This window comes from Aspergillus mulundensis (genome assembly GCF_003369625.1).
Source record: "Aspergillus mulundensis strain DSM 5745 chromosome Unknown scaffold_11, whole genome shotgun sequence".
Taxonomy (NCBI): domain Eukaryota; kingdom Fungi; phylum Ascomycota; class Eurotiomycetes; order Eurotiales; family Aspergillaceae; genus Aspergillus; species Aspergillus mulundensis.
The window spans coordinates 54,723-76,475 of record NW_020797899.1 but is presented as its reverse complement, the minus strand read 5'-3'; the positions used below and the strand labels follow the sequence as shown (position 1 = coordinate 76,475).

The following is a 21,753-nucleotide window of genomic DNA, read 5'->3' as shown; positions in this document are numbered from 1 at the left end:
ATCTGGCCAGTATGAAGATGGATGCCACCTACTACTAAATTGGCCATTACGTATGGTCTTTAACATGGCTATCAGGAGGGTTGGGCCTTGACTACGGAGCATGCGAGACAACAGTTGTGCAGTTCGCCTGTTTGGTTTGGTCTTGGATGGTAATACCAACCTTCGGGTTGGTCAATCCAGGAATCCCCAACTCTTCGTGCTCCCTAAGAAATACGGAGTATCAAGGTTATGTTTTAAGAAATCAAGAGCCCCAGGTCTGAAGGCTCCTGCGAAAACCTCGTACTGGTTCAGATAGAAGGCGATCCTTTCTGAACAGAGCTTAACCCACAAAACATGTTATTTATTGACTTGACCACCCCAGCAGTTCGCGTACAAGGGTCTGCATGGGACAAGAGAGCTTGAGAGTATGTATATTATATGTATATTAGTATTGATTTGATTCTCAAGTAACATGCTAAATAGATGTAAAACTGGCAGGCCCTTAACCTCACGAAATGTTTCTTGATAATCATGTTGTCCCCTACTAAACATTACTCTCCTCTGTATTTGTGTTCTTTCAGGTGATTACTAGCGGCAGTCTGAGTGGAGCGGAGTCCGTCAATCATCAGCCATTCGGTCCTGATCGGCTCAGCAGTGGTGTGGTGCCAGTTTAGCCAGGGGTTAAATGTTCAATGCCGGTGCCTGGTCGCGCCACTCGGAACCCAGGTCGCAAAAATCACGCGGTGCGCAGGGAAATTATTTGTTGAGTCCCTGAAATAACTACTCCGGCCACAGTTCCCAAACTCGATTCAATATTCCTTTTGTATACCCTCAATCTGTTGACTATTCTCTGGGAAAATAAACGCACTTTAACTCTCTGTTACTTGGTGACAACAGACAAGGTCTTCCGCCATGGACTTCATGTAAGTGTCGCTCTATATGGAAATTCTTCTGTATATCATGCCACGATACTAATAAGACCAGGAATTCGACATTCCCGTCCACTACCCCAGAAACCTACTGGGAGCATTACAATGATATCTCCGGCCATAGCGCACACTTCAATGTCGCCGAACGGCTCTGGGCAGCTTGGTATGCGTGGATGCAAAACGACGTATTAGCAACAGGGATCATGTCCTTCGTCATGCACGAATTGGTCTATTTTGGGCGGTCTTTACCGTGGATACTCATCGATACTCTTGGTTTCTTCAAGAACTACAAGATTCAGGCGGTAAGAGCCGATTCGTCCTGTTGATTTTGCTCATCACTCATCCGACTAGGCCAAAATTCCATCCTTACGAGAGCAGTGGGACTGTGCGAAGTTTGTCCTTCTCAGTCATTTCACAGTAGAATTGCCGCAAATTTGGTTGGTTACATGCAAATTCAGTCACACTGCAGTTTGATCTAATTCGGTGACGTTTTTGCAGGCTTTTCCATCCAATGGCTCAATTCTTCGGTCTTTCCACGTCTGTTCCGTTCCCTTCACTCTGGACTATGGCCTACCAGATTGCCATATTCTTTGTCATGGAAGATACCTGGCATTACTTCTCCCATCGTGCTCTGCATTGGGGTCCACTCTACAAGGCCATTCATAAGATTCATCATCAATACTCAGCTCCATTTGGTATGGCGGCCGAATACGCGTCACCTATTGAGGTCATGATTCTTGGTTTCGGTACTGTCGGATGTCCTATCGTCTGGTGCGCAGTGACTGGCGACTTGCACATATTCACGATGTATGTTTGGATTGTGCTTCGCTTGTTTCAGGCCATTGATGCACACAGTGGGTACGAATTTCCATGGAGCCTTCACCACTTCCTCCCCTTCTGGGCCGGGGCAGACCATCACGACCTTCACCACGAGAAATTCGTTGGCAACTACGCCAGCAGTTTCAGGTGGTGGGATTATGTTTTGGACACGGAATACAGCCCCGAGGCAATTAAGCGAAGGAGAGAACACAAGGCCGTTGGCGGTTCGAAGAAGGCGCAATGATCTGATATTGTTCCCTGCATGCTTGCGTAGAGTTGAATTGTAGTTGACCAAAATTTCTTGCAGTGGCACTTAATATGGACATGGCTGCTTCTTTGCCATGGGGTCCTATAGGCATGCTCATAGTACATTACTTTGTTTAATTTCTTTTAATAACAGACACTGAATCAGATGTCATAAGGCAATGATTTAAAGAAGGTTCATGCGTTAATTAATTATTAAGTTCTCTAAAGGTAGGCTAACTACATTGGAGTAAGAACAGGATTAAAGGCAGTAGTTAATAATAGTATAGGCTTGCCATGCTATTAACAGTCCCCTCTATAAAAAAGGACACACTTGTTTATAAATATATAAAGTATATATTAAATAAAAAAAAATTTGCGTTATAGCAGTAATAAAAGTAAAAAATAAAAAGTATTAAGTATATTTTAATTTTTTAAATATAAAATATGTAAGACCAACAAGTCTTGAAGATCTTTACTAATAATAAAGATAAAGATAAAAAAAAATTAATTAATAAAAATAAAGTATTTTAAACCCTGTTAAATAATACTAAAAAAGTTATTTAAAAATTTAAAAAAAAAGGCTAGCCTTAAGGCTACCTTTATAACCCTTTAAGTTATACTTAAGCTATTTTTAATTAAAAAATAAATATAAATTTAAAATACTTTACGCACGGGCCTATTTTTAAAATTTATCTTAATTTTACTTAATTAATAATTAAAATCTTATATAATAATAACCTAATTAAGTTATATAATTTAATATAATAATAAAGTATATTAAGCCTTAGCGGCCTAAGGCTAAAGCTTAAATTACTTAAAATATTTATTTTAAAATAATAATAAACTAGCTTTAATAATATTAAGTAAAATAATATTAACTTTAATAATTTTTTAAATTAAAGGGTTGTCCGCGACCCGCCACTAAATTAAAAAATAATAATAAAATACTATTATTATTGTTAATATTAATATTAAATATAACTTTATTATTACTATTTTTAACTTTATTAAAATATTATTTAATATATTAAAATTAATATCTTATTTTTATTATTTTTACGCTTTAAATAAAATATAATATTTATTTATAACTAAAAAAAAGGTGGTGCTTTAACTATGCTATAAGGTCCTTGGCCTTAGGGATTTGCAAATAGTGTGATAGGGTGTAATATACCTAAAAAAGGTTTATAAATAAGAATTTTAAAAAAAATATTAAAATTAATACTAAGGTTTAGATTTTTGGCCTCGCAGAGGCTAGATATTTTTAATATATATTAAATTAATATTTAAGGCTAACTTAATTATTTATAAGCAAAGCTATTTATAAATATTTTTAAGTTTTATAAAAAGGCTATATATAATATAATAAGCCTTATAATCACCCTTTTTTATAGCCTTGGTTTTTTAAGGCCTTATAAATAAATAAAAATATATAATCTATAAAATACCCTTAAAAAAAACCCTGCTAGTATATAAAAAACCTTTAATAAAAAAAATCTTATTATATATAATAAAAAAAATTATTTATACTTATACCTTACATGGCTATAAGCACTAAACTTTATTAATACCTTTTTTAAAAGTTTTAGGCCTTATTTCGCGGAGCCTTTTTTTAATAATATTAAAATTTTTTATAAAATATAAGCATACTTATAAATATTACTAATTTTTTATAAGTATAATTATTTAAAGTTTATAATTATTTAAATATCTTAAGCTTATATAAACGCGCTAGCTATATCTTATTTTTTTAACTAAATTTTACCTTATTTATTTTTTTATAATTTTCTTAAAAAAGTTAAGATTTATAGTGCTTTTACCTTTTATTAATTATAATTATTTTTAATATTCATAAAATATTATTATTTCACGCTTCCTTTTTAAGTATGCTTAATATTAAACTTTTATTTAATTTTTTATAACTTTTTTATATAATAACTTTAAGCTTTTTATAAGTATACCCTTTGATTAGTCTTTTTTTATTTTTTTTATTATATAAATATATTTTACAACCCTTTTTTTTACTAGCTTGCTGGTTAAAATAACTTATAAGATTTTTTTATACCTCAAGTAATATATATACTTATATACTTTAAATTTTTAAATCTCTGGCCTTTACTTACTTTTTACTTAGTACCTTATATATCTTGCATGTTTTTTATGCTAGTATTTACTTACTTAGCCTTTATACTTTATAAAAAAAAGTTTTATAAATTTCCAAGCTTTAAAAAATATATTTTATAAGCTTTAATTTTTATAAAGTTTTAACTTTACCTACTTATAAGCTTTTAATTTTACTTACCTATAAGCTTTTAATTTTACCTGCTTATAAGCTTTTATTTTTATTTTTACAAGTTTTTAATTTTATTTATTAGTTTTTAACTTTATTTACAAGCTCCTAATTTTATTTTTATAAACTTTATTTTATAAGTATAGCTAACTTATATATAATTAAGTTTATAAATAAAGTTTTGATTTTTTTTATAAATATATTAAAAAATAGCTATTATTAATTTTACCTTTTTACAATATCCTGCCCTGCCTTAGCTACTATAACCTTAACTTTTAGTTAGGCCTTAATAATACCTAGTAAGGATATTTAAATACTTAACCAATTTTATAAAATAGTTATTTTTTTAAATTATATAAATATAAAATATCACTATATAACTTTATAAAATCATTACATAGCTATAATAATAAGTAAGTATTTTATAAGTTTATACCCTTACTTTACTTTTATGCCTATAAGCCTTTTGTCTATTTATATATATAAAGTTTTTTTTATTTACAAGCATCTCTATTTATAAATTTATTACTAACTTATTTATAGCTATTAAGTTGTTATCTTACTATTAATATACTTTTTACCCCGGGCGGGCCACTTACTAAAATAGCTTAAAATACTTTACCTTTAGGCAAGGTGAGTATTATAAAGTAAGCATAAGTGTCATGGTTGCTAGGTCTTATGTTCGCTCCGTCTCTGGTTCTTCCTACTTAGTTATTAGCATGTATTTATATTGCCAAGATAGTTACTTAGGAAAATTAACTTACTATTTTATTATACTGCCCCCCTTTAGGTTTAATAAATAGTAATATATTTTAATATAATCTAAAAGCCTTTTAAAAAATATTTAATTAATTACTAAAATTTCTAAAAGTTAAAACAAGCAACCGTGGTAAATATTAATAGTTAGCCTTTTTTTATATAACTTTTTTTTACCTTGCTTTATAAAACGTGTTTTTTTTATTTACGCGTTTTTTTTATTCACACGTTCTTTTTATTCACGTGTACTAATAATCTTAATATTTACTAAGGAGCTTTTTTAAATTAATATTATTATACTTTTCCTAAATTATAAAGCTAAAATATTAAATAGCTTGCTTTTACTATATTTTAAAAACTAACTTTATTTATAATATTAATGCTAAGACTGCACGCCTAGCTATTATTGTGGTTGGATCCTGCGGATGTTGCTAACTCATGCCTAAGTTATTTACTATGTAGATAGATGGCCTTACAGCCATTTATAATAGATTATTAACATCTTCTTTAATTATATAATATTTTTTAGGTGTTGCCTGGCCACTACCACAACAATAGTAGCATGTTTTTAATTTTAATTAAAGGCTAAATTTTTAACTTTAGAAAGTTTTAAGCAAAGCTTTAAAGCATTTATAAGTTTTTACTATAGCAAAGTGCTTAAGCCCTTACTTTTATATTAGCTTTTTTTATAATATTAAACCTTTACTATTTTTTTTATCTAGCTCCTTAACTTTTTAAAACTTTTTATATAAAAATAATCCCTTAATTTATAATTCCCTGTAATTCCCTAAGTTTTTCTTTTTTTTATTTAACTAACCAAGTAACCAGGTGGCCTAGTAGCTAAATATTATAATATTATAAATTTTTAAAAGTTTCTTTCGCTTGCTAAATTTAAGTAAAAATAGCCTGGATTAAACTATTAAACTTTATTTTTAACTTTATATTATAATTATATAATTAAACTTGCTACTTATATAATTTTAAATTATTAAAACCTCCCTTGCTTATACTATTACTTTTTTTTTAATAACTTATATAAGACCGCTATAAATATATATAATTTTTATTATTACTTATAACACGGATATACTAGCAAAATCTTGCTAAAATATTTAATTTAAGTAAAATTTATTTTTTTATCTTATTTAAATAAGAAACTAACTACTATTAATAAGGATTAGTTAAAGTATATAACTATAAAAAAAATTTTAAATAACTAGATTTACTAATCTTAAGGTTTAATAGCTGCTTGTAAAAAATATAAATAATAATAAATATTAATTCTTATTTAAATTTTATTTTTTTTAAGAAAAAAAATAGTGTACCTTTAGTATTTAGTATTTAAATATAATAAGTTAAAACTTTTAATACCTTTACACCTTATATTTATAATATTTATATTTTTAATTTTAAAATAAACTATAGTACCAGCTGCAAGCATAAAACCTTTTTTATTATTTAATATATTTTAAATACTAGGTTTTAAAAACTATTAAAAAAACCTATTTTTACCCTTATTTTTACCTTTATTTAACTTTTTAGATCTTTCTTAGTCCTTTTAAGACTATAAAAAAATAAGAATGTATTTACTAAAAATAATAAAACATGTTTTTTAATTTTAGAACTAGCTTTAACACCAGAGGTTCTAAATATTTAAATTAATAATATAATAAAAAATAAAGCAGCTGGTGGTGGTGCTGCGGAAAAATCTGGATTTACTAGTTTTTTTTAATAATAGCTAATAATATTAGCCACTTTAATAGCGCAGGTAGTAATAAATACTAATTTTAATAAAAATACTATAAATAGTAAGCAGCAGGAAACTAATATAGAATCTTCTTACTAAAAGGTAGCTAATATTAAGTTTTTTTTACCTAAATATGCCACTTAATTAAGATTTTAAAATAAAAGTAAAGTAAGATAACAAGCCTTATTTTTATAATATTTATATATTTATAACTTAAATCCATAGTGCTTTAAAAACTAAAAATATTTTTAAAATATATTAAAACTTAAAAATATATTTATAAGATAAAGCTACATGGTGGTATAATTTAAAGCTTAATTAAATTTAATATAAAGGTTTAATTATATTTAATAATATTAAAAACTAGTATAAGTAACTTAAAAAAAGGTTTAAATTACTAGCTAGCAAGGTAAGATTTAGGTTAAATAATTTATATTATATAATAATTAATATTTAGGCTAGGTATTTACTTATTACTTATATATTTAATATAATAGCTTTGGCTAAGTAATATAAAAAATTTAATTATAAGTTTTTACTAATATTAAAAGCTTGGTAAAATTTAAATATTTTATTACAGGATATAATTAATAAACTATTAAAAAAATAATATAATTATTTTAAAATTTATGGGTATCCTGTAAAAAAAGTAAACTAATTAATTTAATAAGTTTTAACCATGTGAATATTAACTAATATAAGCCTTTTATAAATATACTAAATAATATTCTTATAATAATTAAACCTAATCCTAACATGCTTTAATACAAGAACCTTTTTAATATATAAACCTAAACCCTTAATATTATAGCGCTTTGCAAAAAAGCTTTTAATAAAAATAAAAACTAGTAGCTAATATACTATAAAATAGCTAAGTAAACTAAATAAGTAACCCTTAAAACTAAGGCCCCCTATAAAACTAGTAAAATTATTATTCTTAAAATTAAAATTAGTAGTTTTATTCTTAACAAGCATAATATAACTTTTAGTCTTTTTAATAATAATAGTATTAATAACTATACTAAAAATAATAGCCTTAATAAAGCAATAACTAAAAAAACTTTTAATAATAGTTATTATACTTACACGTATTATATAAATAAGTTTTTTATTTTAAACCCTAATAAAGCTACATTAAAAAAAACTAATTTATTATAAATATTTAATTTACTACTAGTAAATTATATAACATGTAAAAAGTTCCAAATAACAAGCTAAATATTTTTTTAAAAAAAATATAAGGCTAAGAAGGTTTATAAAGTTAATTATTATATATATTATTTTACCTTTTAGTTAAATAATAAGCTATACAAGCACCTTTTTATATATGCTAGTAATAACTTTACTATATATTATATTTTTTTTAATACCCTAGTAATAAAATTCTTGGAACCTATTTTAGTTATATTACTAAAAAAAATTTTAAAAATTAAAAATATACTTTAGTAAAAGCTTTTTTTATTATTAAAAGCACTTTTTATTAAATTTATATTAATTTAAAATTAACTTTAATATTAATTAATAAGGTGTTCCTAGCTTAAAATTATTTAAATATTTTAATATATTAATATTTTTTACTAATTTTATTAAGGGAAATTAATGCTAGCTTAATAAATTAATTTATATAATTACTTATTTACTTTAAGATAAAGTAGGTTCGCGGGAATATTTTAAAAAATATAATAGTAAAAATAATAATAAAAGCACACCTTATATTATACTTAAAGGCTAATTTATTAATTAATATTAATAACTTAGCACCACATGGCATGGTAATAAATTTAAATAAAAATTTTTTTTAAATTACCGCGTGTGGTAATATAATTATACCTATTATAATTATATTATATTTATATTATTACTAACCTTAATAAGTATATATAACAAATTAAATAGTGGTATAATTATACTTTTTTTTAAAAAAATACTAATTTAGTTATGTATTAATTTTCCAGGAGATAGGGATTATTTATTTAAGTTTTATTAATAAAAATAATTATTTTTATATACTTATATTATAAATAATAGCTTTAACTTAGTAATTATTACTAATAATATAAACTTACTAGTGCTACTTAAAAAAGGCACTAGGTTAAAAATATTATTAAAATTTAAAGTATTTAAAATTTATTAACTACATGTTAAAAATACTAGTATATATAAAAAATATTTTTTTATATTAGTAAAGTTACTACTAAAAACGCATAATTCTTTTATATTACTTATAATAAATAAATTATTTTAAATAAAACTAAGCAATAATATTATAATTTATAAAAATATAAAAGTAGTTATATTACTTAAAGTATTAGTATAAAAATTTATAAATATATAAATAAATAAGTAAATAGTAAATATTTTAAAAAAAAATTAAATATATATATATTTTAAACCTAGCTAAAAGGATTATTTTAAAAAAAAATAACTAAGGTTTATTTTTTAGCTTATTAAAATTAGTAAAAAATTAATAAAGTACATAATAAGTTATACTAGTAAAAAAAATATAAATAACTAGTATTACCTTAATATTATAACCTATTTTTATTATTTATAAACCTAAAAAAATTAATAAAAGTTCCAACAGGCTAGTATAAGATATTTAAAACTTAAATAAATAATAAATTAAGAATATATATTTTTTACTTATATAAGTAAAAATACTAGTAAAAGTTACCAGGGATACTTTTATTTTTATTATTAATATTATATTAATATTTTATTAATAGCCTTTTTATTTATTAGCCTAAATATATATAATAGTAATATTACACAGGGGCTAAAAAATATTATTAGTATATTTAATAAATTTTATTAATAGTATTTTTTATATTTAATATAATATAAATAATTACTTTTATATATTATAAAAGTTCTTGCAGGCCTATATTAATAACTTTATTATATATTTACCTACCTTTAATAATTATTTATAATATTTAAAAGTGTTTTTACTAAAGTACTAGAAATTAAATTTTTTTTTAAATCCTAAAAAAATATTTTTAGGCTTTCTATTTATTAAGCTATTAGGCAAAAATATTTTATTACTTAGCTAAATAGTAATAATAAATAAAGTTAAAGCTTTGCTATTATTAAAGTTTTTAATAATTTTAGTAAATTTAAATACCTATATTAAAATAATAAACTAGTTTTTAAAGTATATCTTTTACTATATAGCTAAAATAAAATTATTATAAAGGTAAAAAATAAACCTTTTAAAAGGTATACTAAACACATGCAAAAAGCGCGTGTGTCAGCGGTAGACAATTCGAAAGTGGATTTATAATATTATTAATGTCTTCTTAAAGGCTAGCTACATTTTAATAAAAAAAAGGGGTTAGGGCGGTGTCTAATAGTAGTATTAAATATTATTAGGTAGCTAACCTTAATAAGTCCCCCTTATAAAAAGGCAGACGCCCTTATTTACTAATAAAAAAAAGGTATAAATAAAGAAAAATAGCTTGGTGACTTAAGCTAATAAAAAAAAGGTATAAATAAAAAAAAATAGCTTAGTGGCTTAAGCAAATATTATAAAAGTAAAAAAAATATAAAAGCTATAAGTGCTATAAAAGTAAAAATAAAAAAAACTAAGTAAAAGTATTAGGTTTAGTTTATTTTTAACTTTTTTAATATTAAATATAACATATTTATTAATACTTCCAGCACTTAATTCTTTATTTAATAAAATATATTAACTTTTATAATATATTTTTAGGCCTTTAGTAAAGCTTAAATAGCCTTATAAATAATAAAATACTTTTATTTTAGTGTGTTTAATACTATATTATAACTAATTAATAATAAATTAAGGTTACTAACTAAAGCTACTTAAAAAAACTAGGTCCTAAGTAATATTAAAGTTAATAAAATTAAATAGGCAGTAAAGGTTTTATAAGTTAAATAAATAATAAAGGTTTTATTAGTAAAAACCGCGGGAGGTAATAATAGGTTAGTAGGTTTTTTAGTTTATAAAATATTAATACCTAAAGTAGTTTTTAAAAAATTATTAATAATAAAAATTTTTAAAGTGTTTCGCGCTATTAGTTATATTATAACTTTATATATAAAAGTTTTTAAAAAGTTAGTAAGTAATATTTACTAAGCCACAGGGTTATTACTAGTAAAAAAAGTTAACTTATTAAATTTAATAATAAAAGGATTTAAAGCTTTATTAAGCCTTTATTTTTATTATTTAGTTATTAATACTATTACTATTAGGATAATAAAAGAAATTAAATTATTCCTTAGTTAATTTATAAGTAGACTTTGTATAAATAACTATAACATGCTAAAAATTATATAGCCTAGCTTTAGTTATTATAAGTAAAAACTTTTTAAACTAAGCATGCTAGCTGGCTTATATAAAAAGGTAATAAGCTTATATTAAGGGGCAAAAAATTTAATAATATAGGCTTGTGCTAAGGGGCAAAAAAATTTAATAATTTTTAACTACTAGTGGACTTGGTGGTCTTTTTTTACTTATTAGTAAATAAAGGGGCGATAGGCTTGTCTTAAAAGGTAAAAAGGTTTAATAATTTTTAATTATTAGTAAATAACCAAGGGCTAATAAGCTTATTTTTATTAATAACCATAATAGTAGCAGGCTTAACTTAGTTATTAGTTAAAAAAGCTTTAATAATATTTTTTTAAATATTTTTTTACTTATTAGTTAATAAGCCTTGGCTAGCGGTATTCTGCACTTTTTTTTATAATAAGGAAAATAAGTTTACCTAATACCTTTTTTTTAAATTAGCTACCCTGCGCAGCTTTATTTAAGCTATTAATAATTTTTTTTTAAAAATAATTTAAATAGCCTAGCACTTTTACCTTTTAAGTAATTTTAGGTAAATTATTAATATATAAGCTACTAGTTTTTAATTAAGCTATTTTATTAATATTTTTAAAGTTATTTTTATTAGTATTTAGGTTAAAAAAATGTTATTAAATTTATTAAAGTTTTTATTAAAGTTTTTTTTATTAAAGTTATTAAAGTTTTTTATATTAGTATTATTCTTTAACTTTGTTATAGTTAGCTTAAACTAGTTAATTAATTTTAACTTTAAATTCTTATTTATATATAGTATTAGGGCGCCTTTAGTAATTAGTCCTAATTTTTAATACTTTTTTATTTTTTTAATTTTTATTACTAAAAGGTCTTAGTTTACTATAACTTAAAGTTAATAAGCCCTTATTTTTATTATATTAAGGCCTTTAAGCACTAGTAAAAAATATATTTTTAATTATAAATTTAATAAATCTTAGTTTATTATTTAATAAAAGCCGTGGGTAATAAAATTATTAAAAAGTAATAAATATAAATAGCTCCCTCCTACTACCTAAGTAAATTTATTATAATTTATTTTTTTTATTACTTATATTACTAGGCCTTTTCCTAGGGGAATAATATAAATAAAAATATTTAAAATATAATAACTTATAGTAATAATTAAAAATAATAATTAAGTATTATTTACTTTAATAATTTTAATAGGGTATAGTTTTAGCCTGGTAATAAAATTAAATATAAAATTTAAGTTTAATATACCTAGTAAAATTATATTTTTTAATTTTTATACTTTAATAAATACTAGGTTTTTATTATATAAAACTATTTATTTATAATATATAGGGAACTAATACTCCCCATGTTGTTGTAGGTTCACAATTTAAAGGGTTTATTATTTTATTAATAGCTTCTTGTGAAGGCTAGCTAGGTCTTAATTAAAAAAAGGGGTTAAGGTAGTGGCTAATAGCAGTATTATGCTATTTATTAACGGCTAATATTAACAAGTCCCCCCTATAAAAAGGCAGGCGCCCTTATTTATTAATAAAAAAAAGGTTTAAAATAAATAAAAAAAAAGCTCGGAGGTTCAAGCAAAAACTATAGTAATAAAAAATAAAAAAAACATGTTATAAAAACATAAGTTTAAAAGTAAAATAAAGTCTGTTTTAGTTTAGTCTAGTCTTAACCTTTTTAATATTAAATATAATATATTTATTAATACTTTTAGCACTTAATTTTTTATTTAATAGGCTATATTAACACTAGTAATACGCCTTTAGGTAGCTAGTAAGGCTTATACTACTTTATAAATAATAAGGTACTTTTTTTTAGCATGTTTAATACTACGTTGTGGCTAATTAATAATAAATTAAGATTTTATATACTAAAATAAAGTAATAAAGCATTACTATTATTTTAGGTAATTTTATGTAATAAAAAAGGCGTTAGCTAAAATAAGAACTAAGTTTTAAGTAAAGTTTAATAAAGTAAAATTATAAAAGTGGTTTTAGGTAATCTCGCGGACTAGCTAAACAAGGTTTATAATAATTATAAATTTTAATAAGTACCAAGTAATATACGGGCTTAAAAGCTATTAAGTAATAAAGTAATTATTAGCTTTTTAATAAAAAAAGTAGGTAAAAGCGCTAAAGCACGGGCTAATAAAGTTAAATATATAATAAAGGTTAATATAATAAGTATATTTAAAGTAATTTTTTTTATAAGGCAGCAGGAGCGGCTAAAGTTTTTAAGGTTTTAAAAAATAAAAAAACTAGCGCTATTAGTTTATTAACTAGCTTTTAATTAGTAGCAGGAGTTAGCTTATTAAATTTAATAAAAATAAAATTTAGCATTTTTTTAAGTTTTTGCTTTTTTTACTTAGTTACTAATACTGTTATTATTAAAATAGCTGGAAAAATTAAAGTATTTTTTTATTAATTAATAGGCTAACTTTACACGGGTAATTATAATTTATTAAAAATTATAAAGCCTAGTTTTAATTATTATAAGTAGAAACTTAGGCTTTACTACAAGCCTAAACCAAGCATGTTAATTAAAGGGGCAATAGGCTTGCCTTAAGGGGCGAAAAAATTTAATAATTTTTAACTACTAGTAGGGGCAATAAAATTGTGCTAAGGGATAAAAGGGTTTAATAATTTTTAATTGCTGCCTTAAGGGGCAAAAGGATTTAACAATTTTTGACTGCTGGTAGGGGCAATAGGATTATGCTAAGGGATAAAAGGGTTTAATAATTTCTAATTACTAGTGGACGACAGCTTAACTTAATTATTAGCATTTTTTTAAACATTTTTCTACTTGTTAGTTAATATAGTAGCAGGTTTATTTTAATTATTTATTAAAAAGATTCGGGCGGCGGTATCCTAAAAATAAGCTAGTGTAATCTTTTTTTTTTAAATTAGGGCTTTAATAATTTATTATATTTTATAGCTTTTTTTAAGCTAGCAACAGTTTTTTTTCTTTATTAAATTAGTTAAAATAACCTAGCTTTAGCTTTAAAGTTTAAAAGGCACCGGGAGTTTAAAAAGCACTAGACCAAGTATTTATTTAAAAAAATTGTTTTAAATTTTTAAGACTAAATATTTTTTTTTATGCCTTGGAGAAGGCATCCACGTTATTATTAAAAATATTAATATTTTTATTAAAGTTATTTTTAAAGGTATTATTAAAGTTTTTTATGTCCGCGTTGTTCTTTTTATTAGACTTTGTTATAATTAGTTTAAACTTCTTAAATAATTCTAATTTATAATTATTAGCGCGCTTTATTAGGGTACTATTAGTATTTAGTTTTAGTTTTTAATATTTTTTTTTCTTGCCTTTAAGGCTAGGAAATTCTAGTTAATTATTATTTATTATTAATAGGCCTTTATTTTAACCATGTTATGTTTTTTAAAAACTAGCAGCAGGTATATCTTAAATAAAGGGTTTAGTAAATCTTAGCCTGCTATTTAATAAAATTTGTGGGTAATAAAGTTATTTAAAAGTAATAAATATAAATAACTTTTTTTATTACTTAAGTAAACTTATTATAATTTATTTTTTTTATTATTTATATTACTAGGCCTCTCCCTAGGGGGACTATATAAAAAAAATATTTAAAATATAATAACTTATAATAATAATTAAAAATAATAATTAAGTATTATTAGCTTTAGTAATCTTTGCGGGGTGTAGTTTTAGCCTAGTAATAAAGTTAAATATAAAATTTAAATTTAATAATTTTAGTAAAACTATATTTTTTAATTTTTATACTTTTATAAATATTAGGTTTTTATTATATAAAACTATTTATTTATAATATACAGGGAATTAGTATTCCCTATATATATAAATTTATATTATTAGGCTAATAAGTACTTTTTTTACTTTAAAATCCCTATTAAAATTAAAATTATATAGGTATTTTTTATACTTAAATAACTTATTTATTATATAAATAATAAAAAATACGCTAAGGTCTAAGACTTATATTTTTTTAAAAAAAAAATTATAAATTTTAAGATTTTTAATTTATTTATTTAATATAATTACAAGCTTTTTTCTTACCTTTAGGTTATTTAAATTTATTTTTTTATTAACTGCCCGCGTTCACGGGCGGTTATTATTATTATTATTATATATTTAATATATTAGGAAATAATTATGGTAATTATATTACTTTTAGTAATATTTTATATAGCTTTTCCTGTCCCTTTCCTATTTTTTATTATTTTTATTAATAATATTAGTATAATCCTACTTTTAAATTACCCTAAGTTTTTTTATTATTAGTGCAAGTAAGGAAAGAGCTTGTTTAACAAAGGTAACAAGTTATGTTACTTACTAAAAAAAAAAATAGGAGGCTTTATTTAAAAAAAACATAAGTTAATAAGAAAAAAAGGGAGCTTATTTAATAAAGGTAATAAGTTATATTACTTACTAAAGTAAGGATTAGAAGGCTTTGTTTAAAGAAAAGTAGTTTTAATTACTAAAATAAGGGGAGTAAAAATTAATTGCTTGAGGGAAATAAGGGGAGTAAAAATTAATTACTTAAGAAATAAAGATTTACTTGCTAGGATAAGAAAATAAGAATAAATTAAATAATAAAATAAAAAAACTTTGCTTGCTAAAAAGAATAAAAAATAGTAACGTGGGGTTTAAGGGCAGGTGGTTTTTAAAGTAAAGTAAGGTAAAGAAATAACACAAGAGATTTAAGTAAATTAATAATAAAAATAGTCACGTGATATTAAAATAAATATAATAAATTACTTTAAATAAGTCCTATTATATTTTTTAACCAGTTTTTTTGCGCCCTTTAGTTTTAATTTTAATAATTACTAATTATTTTTTACTTTATAACCTATCTAGTAAACTAGATATTTTATTACTAGGGTTTATTTATATTTTATATATATAATTTTTTTATTAATAATTTTTTTAACTTTATACTAGTTTTTATTAGTTAAAAAGCTTTTATTAATTATTATACCTAGCTTTAACAGCTATTAACTAAAAAAGTCTTTTTTAAAATATTTTAGTATTTATATAAAAATAATAAAATAGATTTATTATTTTTTAGGGAAATTTAACTTATAAATTAATTAACCTATTTAATATATAACGCGGAAAAAACCCGCGAACTATTAGCTTAATTTTTTTAATATTTATTTATTTATTAAAATATTATATTTTTAATAAAGGTATAACAGCACCTTATTATTAATAGTAAAAAATATTACTTAATACTTATAATTATAGTACTTTTTTATTTAAACTATGGTAAAAAATAATGCTTTATAAGTATTTTAATATATTATAAAAAAGTAATTACCCAGGCGCTTTAGTAAGTTTTATACTTAGTAAATTAATTAGCTATATATTAACTTATAAGAAATAAGGCTAGTAAATAATTTTTTTAAGCTATTAAGGGCAGCCTGCGTTAAAAATAAAAAAAAATTTTATATAATTTATAGCTTAGGGTATAATACTAGCTAGTAATAAAGTATTATTTTTATTATTTAAATTACTTTTTTAAACTAGCTATTAGTTTATAAATAATAAGCTATATTATATAATTATTAAATACTAAGGGCTTTAAAAATTACATGCTAAAAATTAAAAATAAACTTTAAATTTTAATTTAAAATAATTCTTTGCGGAATACCTTAATTTTTTAATTATATAAATTAAATAAATACTATATCCTAATTTTTAGCTTTTTACTAAAAATAACCTAAAATTAAATTAATTTATTTTAAAAACTTATTAACCAGGACAAGCACTTGGTCGTGCCCCTTATTAATAGTTAGTAAATTAATTATAAAATCTATAGTTAGTGTTTTATAGGGCGCGTTAAATATAATAATAAAATTTAAAACTTTATAAGGCTTATAATAAAAAAATATTAATAGCTTGCAGGGGCAAGCCGTGATATACTTTTATAACTTTATTATTTTTTTATATATAATTAAACCGTGTAGTTTAAATAGGCAAGTGTTTAAACTAGCATATTCTTACTAATTATAAATAATTATAAAAATATTCTTAAGTAGTTCTTATGGGATTACTAACCAGATTTTTTTATTATTTTTTTACAGGTAAAGAAGCTTCTTAATAATTTAATAGGGAATAAAATAAAAAAAAGTATTATTTTCCTTTTTTATATTAATTAAAATATTAATAATCGCCGCGCACCGCGTATTATTTTTATATTCTTAATAAATTTTATATATAAAGTCCAGGTTAACATGGACTTTAAAGTATCCTAGTTAAATTAATATAGAATTTATATTAAAAAATAAATACTTTATTAACATGTTAAGGTTAAGATTTTTTATTATTACCTGTGTACTATTTCTTGGTAGCCTAAAAAAAATATTTATAACTAAGTTTATTTTACCTAGTTAATAGTAAATTAGCAAGTTAAATTATTATAAATATTATAATATATAAATTAAGTGGAGATTTAGGCCTTTAATAACTTATAATTAAAGTAATATTTTTTTAAATATTTTAGTTATTATAAAGTAATTAAAATAAATAATTATAGGTAGGTAACACGAAGCGGACTTTATAAAATAATATATTTTTTTTATTATTTAAATTAGGCATAAAGTCTTAATTTTTATTAACTAGTAATTAAACTTTGCCGGTATTAAGCCTTAATTAAAAAATAAAATTAGTTTAATAATTAACCTTAGTAAAGGCTTAGTAAGGTTTATATGCTTAAATAAGTTTTTAATATAATATATTATTATTTTATATTTATTTATTACGGTATCTAAATTAATATAAAAATATTTAAATAAATTATAATATATAAAAAATTTAAAATAAGTAAATTTAGCCTAAAGTTTTTAGTAAGCTTTAATTTTTTAAAAATATTAAGTTAAAAATTAAGGTTTTAACCACCTACTATTTTTAAAAATATTTTATAAAAAAAAAACCTTTTAAAAGTTGCACTTTGCGCTTTTGTAAAGATGTAATTATAAAAATATATTAAAAAATATAATAGCATAGGTATTTAATTATACTAAAATATATTTTTAATTAATAAAAAGTATTTAAAAACTAAAGCTATTATATAGCTATAATTTTTTTTTTATTTATTATTAGGCCTAGCGCGTTTATATGCTATTTTAGTAATTAAATACTTAAATAACCTAAAAAGCTTTTTTTTAAATCCAGGCTAAGATTTAGGTTTTATAGCTATTAAAAAACCTAGTATAGGTAAGTTAGGTATTTATTTAGTATTTTTAAGGTAATAATAATATTATTAATATAGTATTTGCAGAAATCTTGGAACTTTACTAGTAAAAAATTTATTTATTATTAAATAAAAGTAACTAAGTTTATATAACTTATAATAGCTATATTAAAATATTCTTAACCTTGGTGGCTTACCACCGCCAGGTAATATTAATAATTTAGGCGTATTAGTTATTAGTAAAAACACGCCTTAATATTAATAACTAAAATAAATTATTTACCTTTAAATATATTTAAAATCTTAGTTTATTCTAGGACTGGATATAAGTTAGGTTTAAAAATAATATTTAGGTATTTAATATTTACCACAACACGGCCTTTATATACTATTTTTTTATTTTTTATTATATTTTTTTAAATTATAAAAATAGGATAGGTGCTTAAAGTATATTTTCTTACTTACTTTATTTTATTATTAGCATGGAGTTTATTAAATATTTTATTTACTAAGTTTTTATTTTTTTATTTTAATTAATAAACCTTTAGTTTAGGTATTTAGGACTCCTATTTATTAATTAATAGTATACTTATTTACTAATTCTTTAGGATAGTAGCTATATTATTATTTAGGGAATTTTCCTAAATATAATAATTTTTTATAAGGCGGGAGATCTTTTTTATAATTTTTAGTTTTTTATAAATAGAAATGCTGTTTTATAAAATAGTAATTTAAAGATTTTTAGATACCTTTAAAAAAGATAAATATAAAGGTAGTTTAAAAGGTAGTAATTTAAATAGCAAGTAGTCCCCTAAAAAGTCATGTTAGTATTAAGCTTATTTTTAAAGGTTAATAAATCTTATTATAAAAAACCGGGTGGCCGGATTTAATCCTGCTAGGTAGGTTTTATTATTATTAATTTATACTATTATTAAAAAGTTTATGTTTAAAAGGTATTTAAGCCTTATTTAGCAACCAATAATAATAAGCTAAAAAAATAGTTTTTAATTTTAATTTATAAAAAAAAAGTTAATTAATTAAGTAAATAATATATAGCCTAGCTAGTTACTTAGTTTAAAAAAAAAATTTTATTAATAAAAAGTGGCTTTTTTACTATTACTAGTAAATAACCTTTATAATAGGGTTACAGAGTTACATAATTAATAAAGTATATAAATATTAAATATACTTTATTAGGTTTTACCTAGATTTAAAAAAAAAACTTTAAATTTTAATAAGTATATACTTGTTTTTTTTTAAATTTAAAAATTAATTTTAAAACCTTTTAGGCCTAGTGTGTTATTACTAATAAATAGCTTTATTAATAAGTTTTTAATAATATAAATAGTTATTAAAATTTTACCAAGCACTAACTAGCTATTAACTTAACCTAGTAAATAAGTATTAAAAAATACTATTTTATTTGCTTAGTAAAAAAATTAATACTAGATACTAATATATATTTAGCTAATTTTAAAGTTAGGCCTAAATTTTATATAATTTAGTAGCTAATTAAGGTTTTAGTATACCTAGTATTTAGGTAAACTTTATTTATTTTTATTTTTAAGTTAATACCTAAAAAAATAGTTAAATATTTTTATAATTAACATGGCTTGTTTTTTATGCTAGTCTTGGCTAATATTTTTAACTTTATTATAGGTAAAATTTTAGTATTTACTAGTAAAGTGGTAAAGTAAGATTATCCCTTATAAGTTTTAAAATAAATAAATAAAAAGTTTTTAAAAATAAATTCTTTATTATATTTATAGTAGGTGGCTGTGATTATATTAGCTAGCATAGCCTAATTTTTATTAATATTTAATAAGTTTAAGTTTTTTAAATTATTAGTTTTTATGTATCCGCTGGTGTACTAGTCTTAATTTTTAAATAGTTTTTTAAAGTAAGCGGTTAATAATAAAGTTCTAGTTAGTTTTTTAAGATAAGCAGCTAATAAAAAAGGTGTAAATATTAAATTACTATAATAAGTAAATAATAAAAATGCTAGTAAAGGTTTAACGTAAAAAACTAGCGCTTGTAAAGGTTTAATATAAAAAGTTATTTTAATTTATAGCTAAGTGGTGTAAAAAGCATGTATATTTAAATTTATTATATAAAAAGTGCTAGTATTTAAATTAATATAATATACTTATAATTAAGAAGCTAAAATAAATTAAGTTAAAAAGGTTTTATACTAGTTTTAAGGCTGCCTCCCGGGGCCGCGTTATTAATATTAGTTATTATTTTTTTAATTTTTATTTTTATTATTTTTAGCAGGATACTTGGATCCCTAAGTAGCTTAAAAAATAAAAAACGCTTTTTATAGCTATTAATAAACTAGTAGTTAAGGTATTATTTATAGTAGTAAAAAAAATGGTTAAACCTATTAAATTAAATAATTTAATTAAGTTTAATATACTTAAATACGCGGTTAAAGCGCGGCTATTTACCTTTAAGTATACTAGTTAACTTAATAAAAATTATAATAGGGTTTTTTAGGCTTTACTAGTTTATTTTTTTATTTACTATTTTAGGCTTTAATAATATCTTTTTAAATATTAAATTTAAAGTTAAAAATATTTAAAAAATCTGCTACCGTGGTACAGCGCGTTAGTTTATTAATTTTTTAATATAATATATTATTTAACTTACTTTAAGCTAGGGTTAGTTAGTTAAATATATTATTAATATTTATTAATTTTATATTTTTTAAAAACTTTTATATAAAAAAGCAAGGGGTTTTCCTAGCTTAAATATTAATAAAATTATAGCTTATTTTTTAAAAATAAGTTATTACCTTAACTAGTTAAAGTTTAAACTACTTAATAAGCTTGGTAACCTATTTTTATTTTAAAAAAAAGTTATATAGTTCTTGTTTATCCACGCGGGATAACTTAATAGTATATTATTTTAAAGCCACGCTTTTTAAATAATTATAAATATTAATTTTTACCACCGCTTTTTTTCTTAAGGATTACCATATTAAAAATATAATTTATAAAGGTATATATATTTTTATAAAAGATTTTTAACCCGCGCTTTTTTATTAATAAATTTTTATTATTAATTTTATTAGGCTAAAAGTAGCTAATATTCTTTATTTTTTAATAATATCTTTTTAGTATAACTTTAGCAGGCTAAGGCTCTTCCTCCCAAGGGACTTTTAGTTTATTAGCTAGTAAAAAAAATCTACCTTTTCCATGTTTGCGCCCCCTTTTTATATTTTTTTAGTTTTAGTAAAAAGGATTTAGGGGTTTTAGTTCTAAATCTTATTTTTAAGGCGCTTGTAAATATAGCCTTTTAAAACAGGGTTTTAGTTATTAAACTAGGCTTAAAACTTTATATATATTTTTAAGGTTTTATTTATACATGTTTTTAAATTTTTATATTTTATTAGTTTAATTATTTCTCTGGAAATTTTTAAAATTTTTTTTAAAGATTTTTTAAAGGCAGCTTGCCTGTTATTAATAATTTTTAAATAATTATTTAATTTTTATTATAAAATTA

At 21.7% G+C, this 21,753-nt stretch overlaps 1 protein-coding gene across 1 annotated transcript; it reads left to right on the top strand.

The window, feature by feature from the left end:
• Window positions 1-891: 891 nt before the first annotated feature.
• On the top strand, window positions 892-1,971 carry DSM5745_08950 (sterol desaturase family protein; the record flags this gene model as incomplete). The annotated part of the gene is made up of 5 exons (XM_026750966.1): window positions 892-902; window positions 964-1,210; window positions 1,260-1,345; window positions 1,407-1,715; window positions 1,764-1,971. The coding sequence occupies 5 exons, from the start codon at window positions 892-894 to the stop codon at window positions 1,969-1,971; spliced, it is 861 nt and encodes a 286-aa protein (XP_026600052.1).
• Between the last annotated feature and the right edge of the window lie 19,782 nt (window positions 1,972-21,753).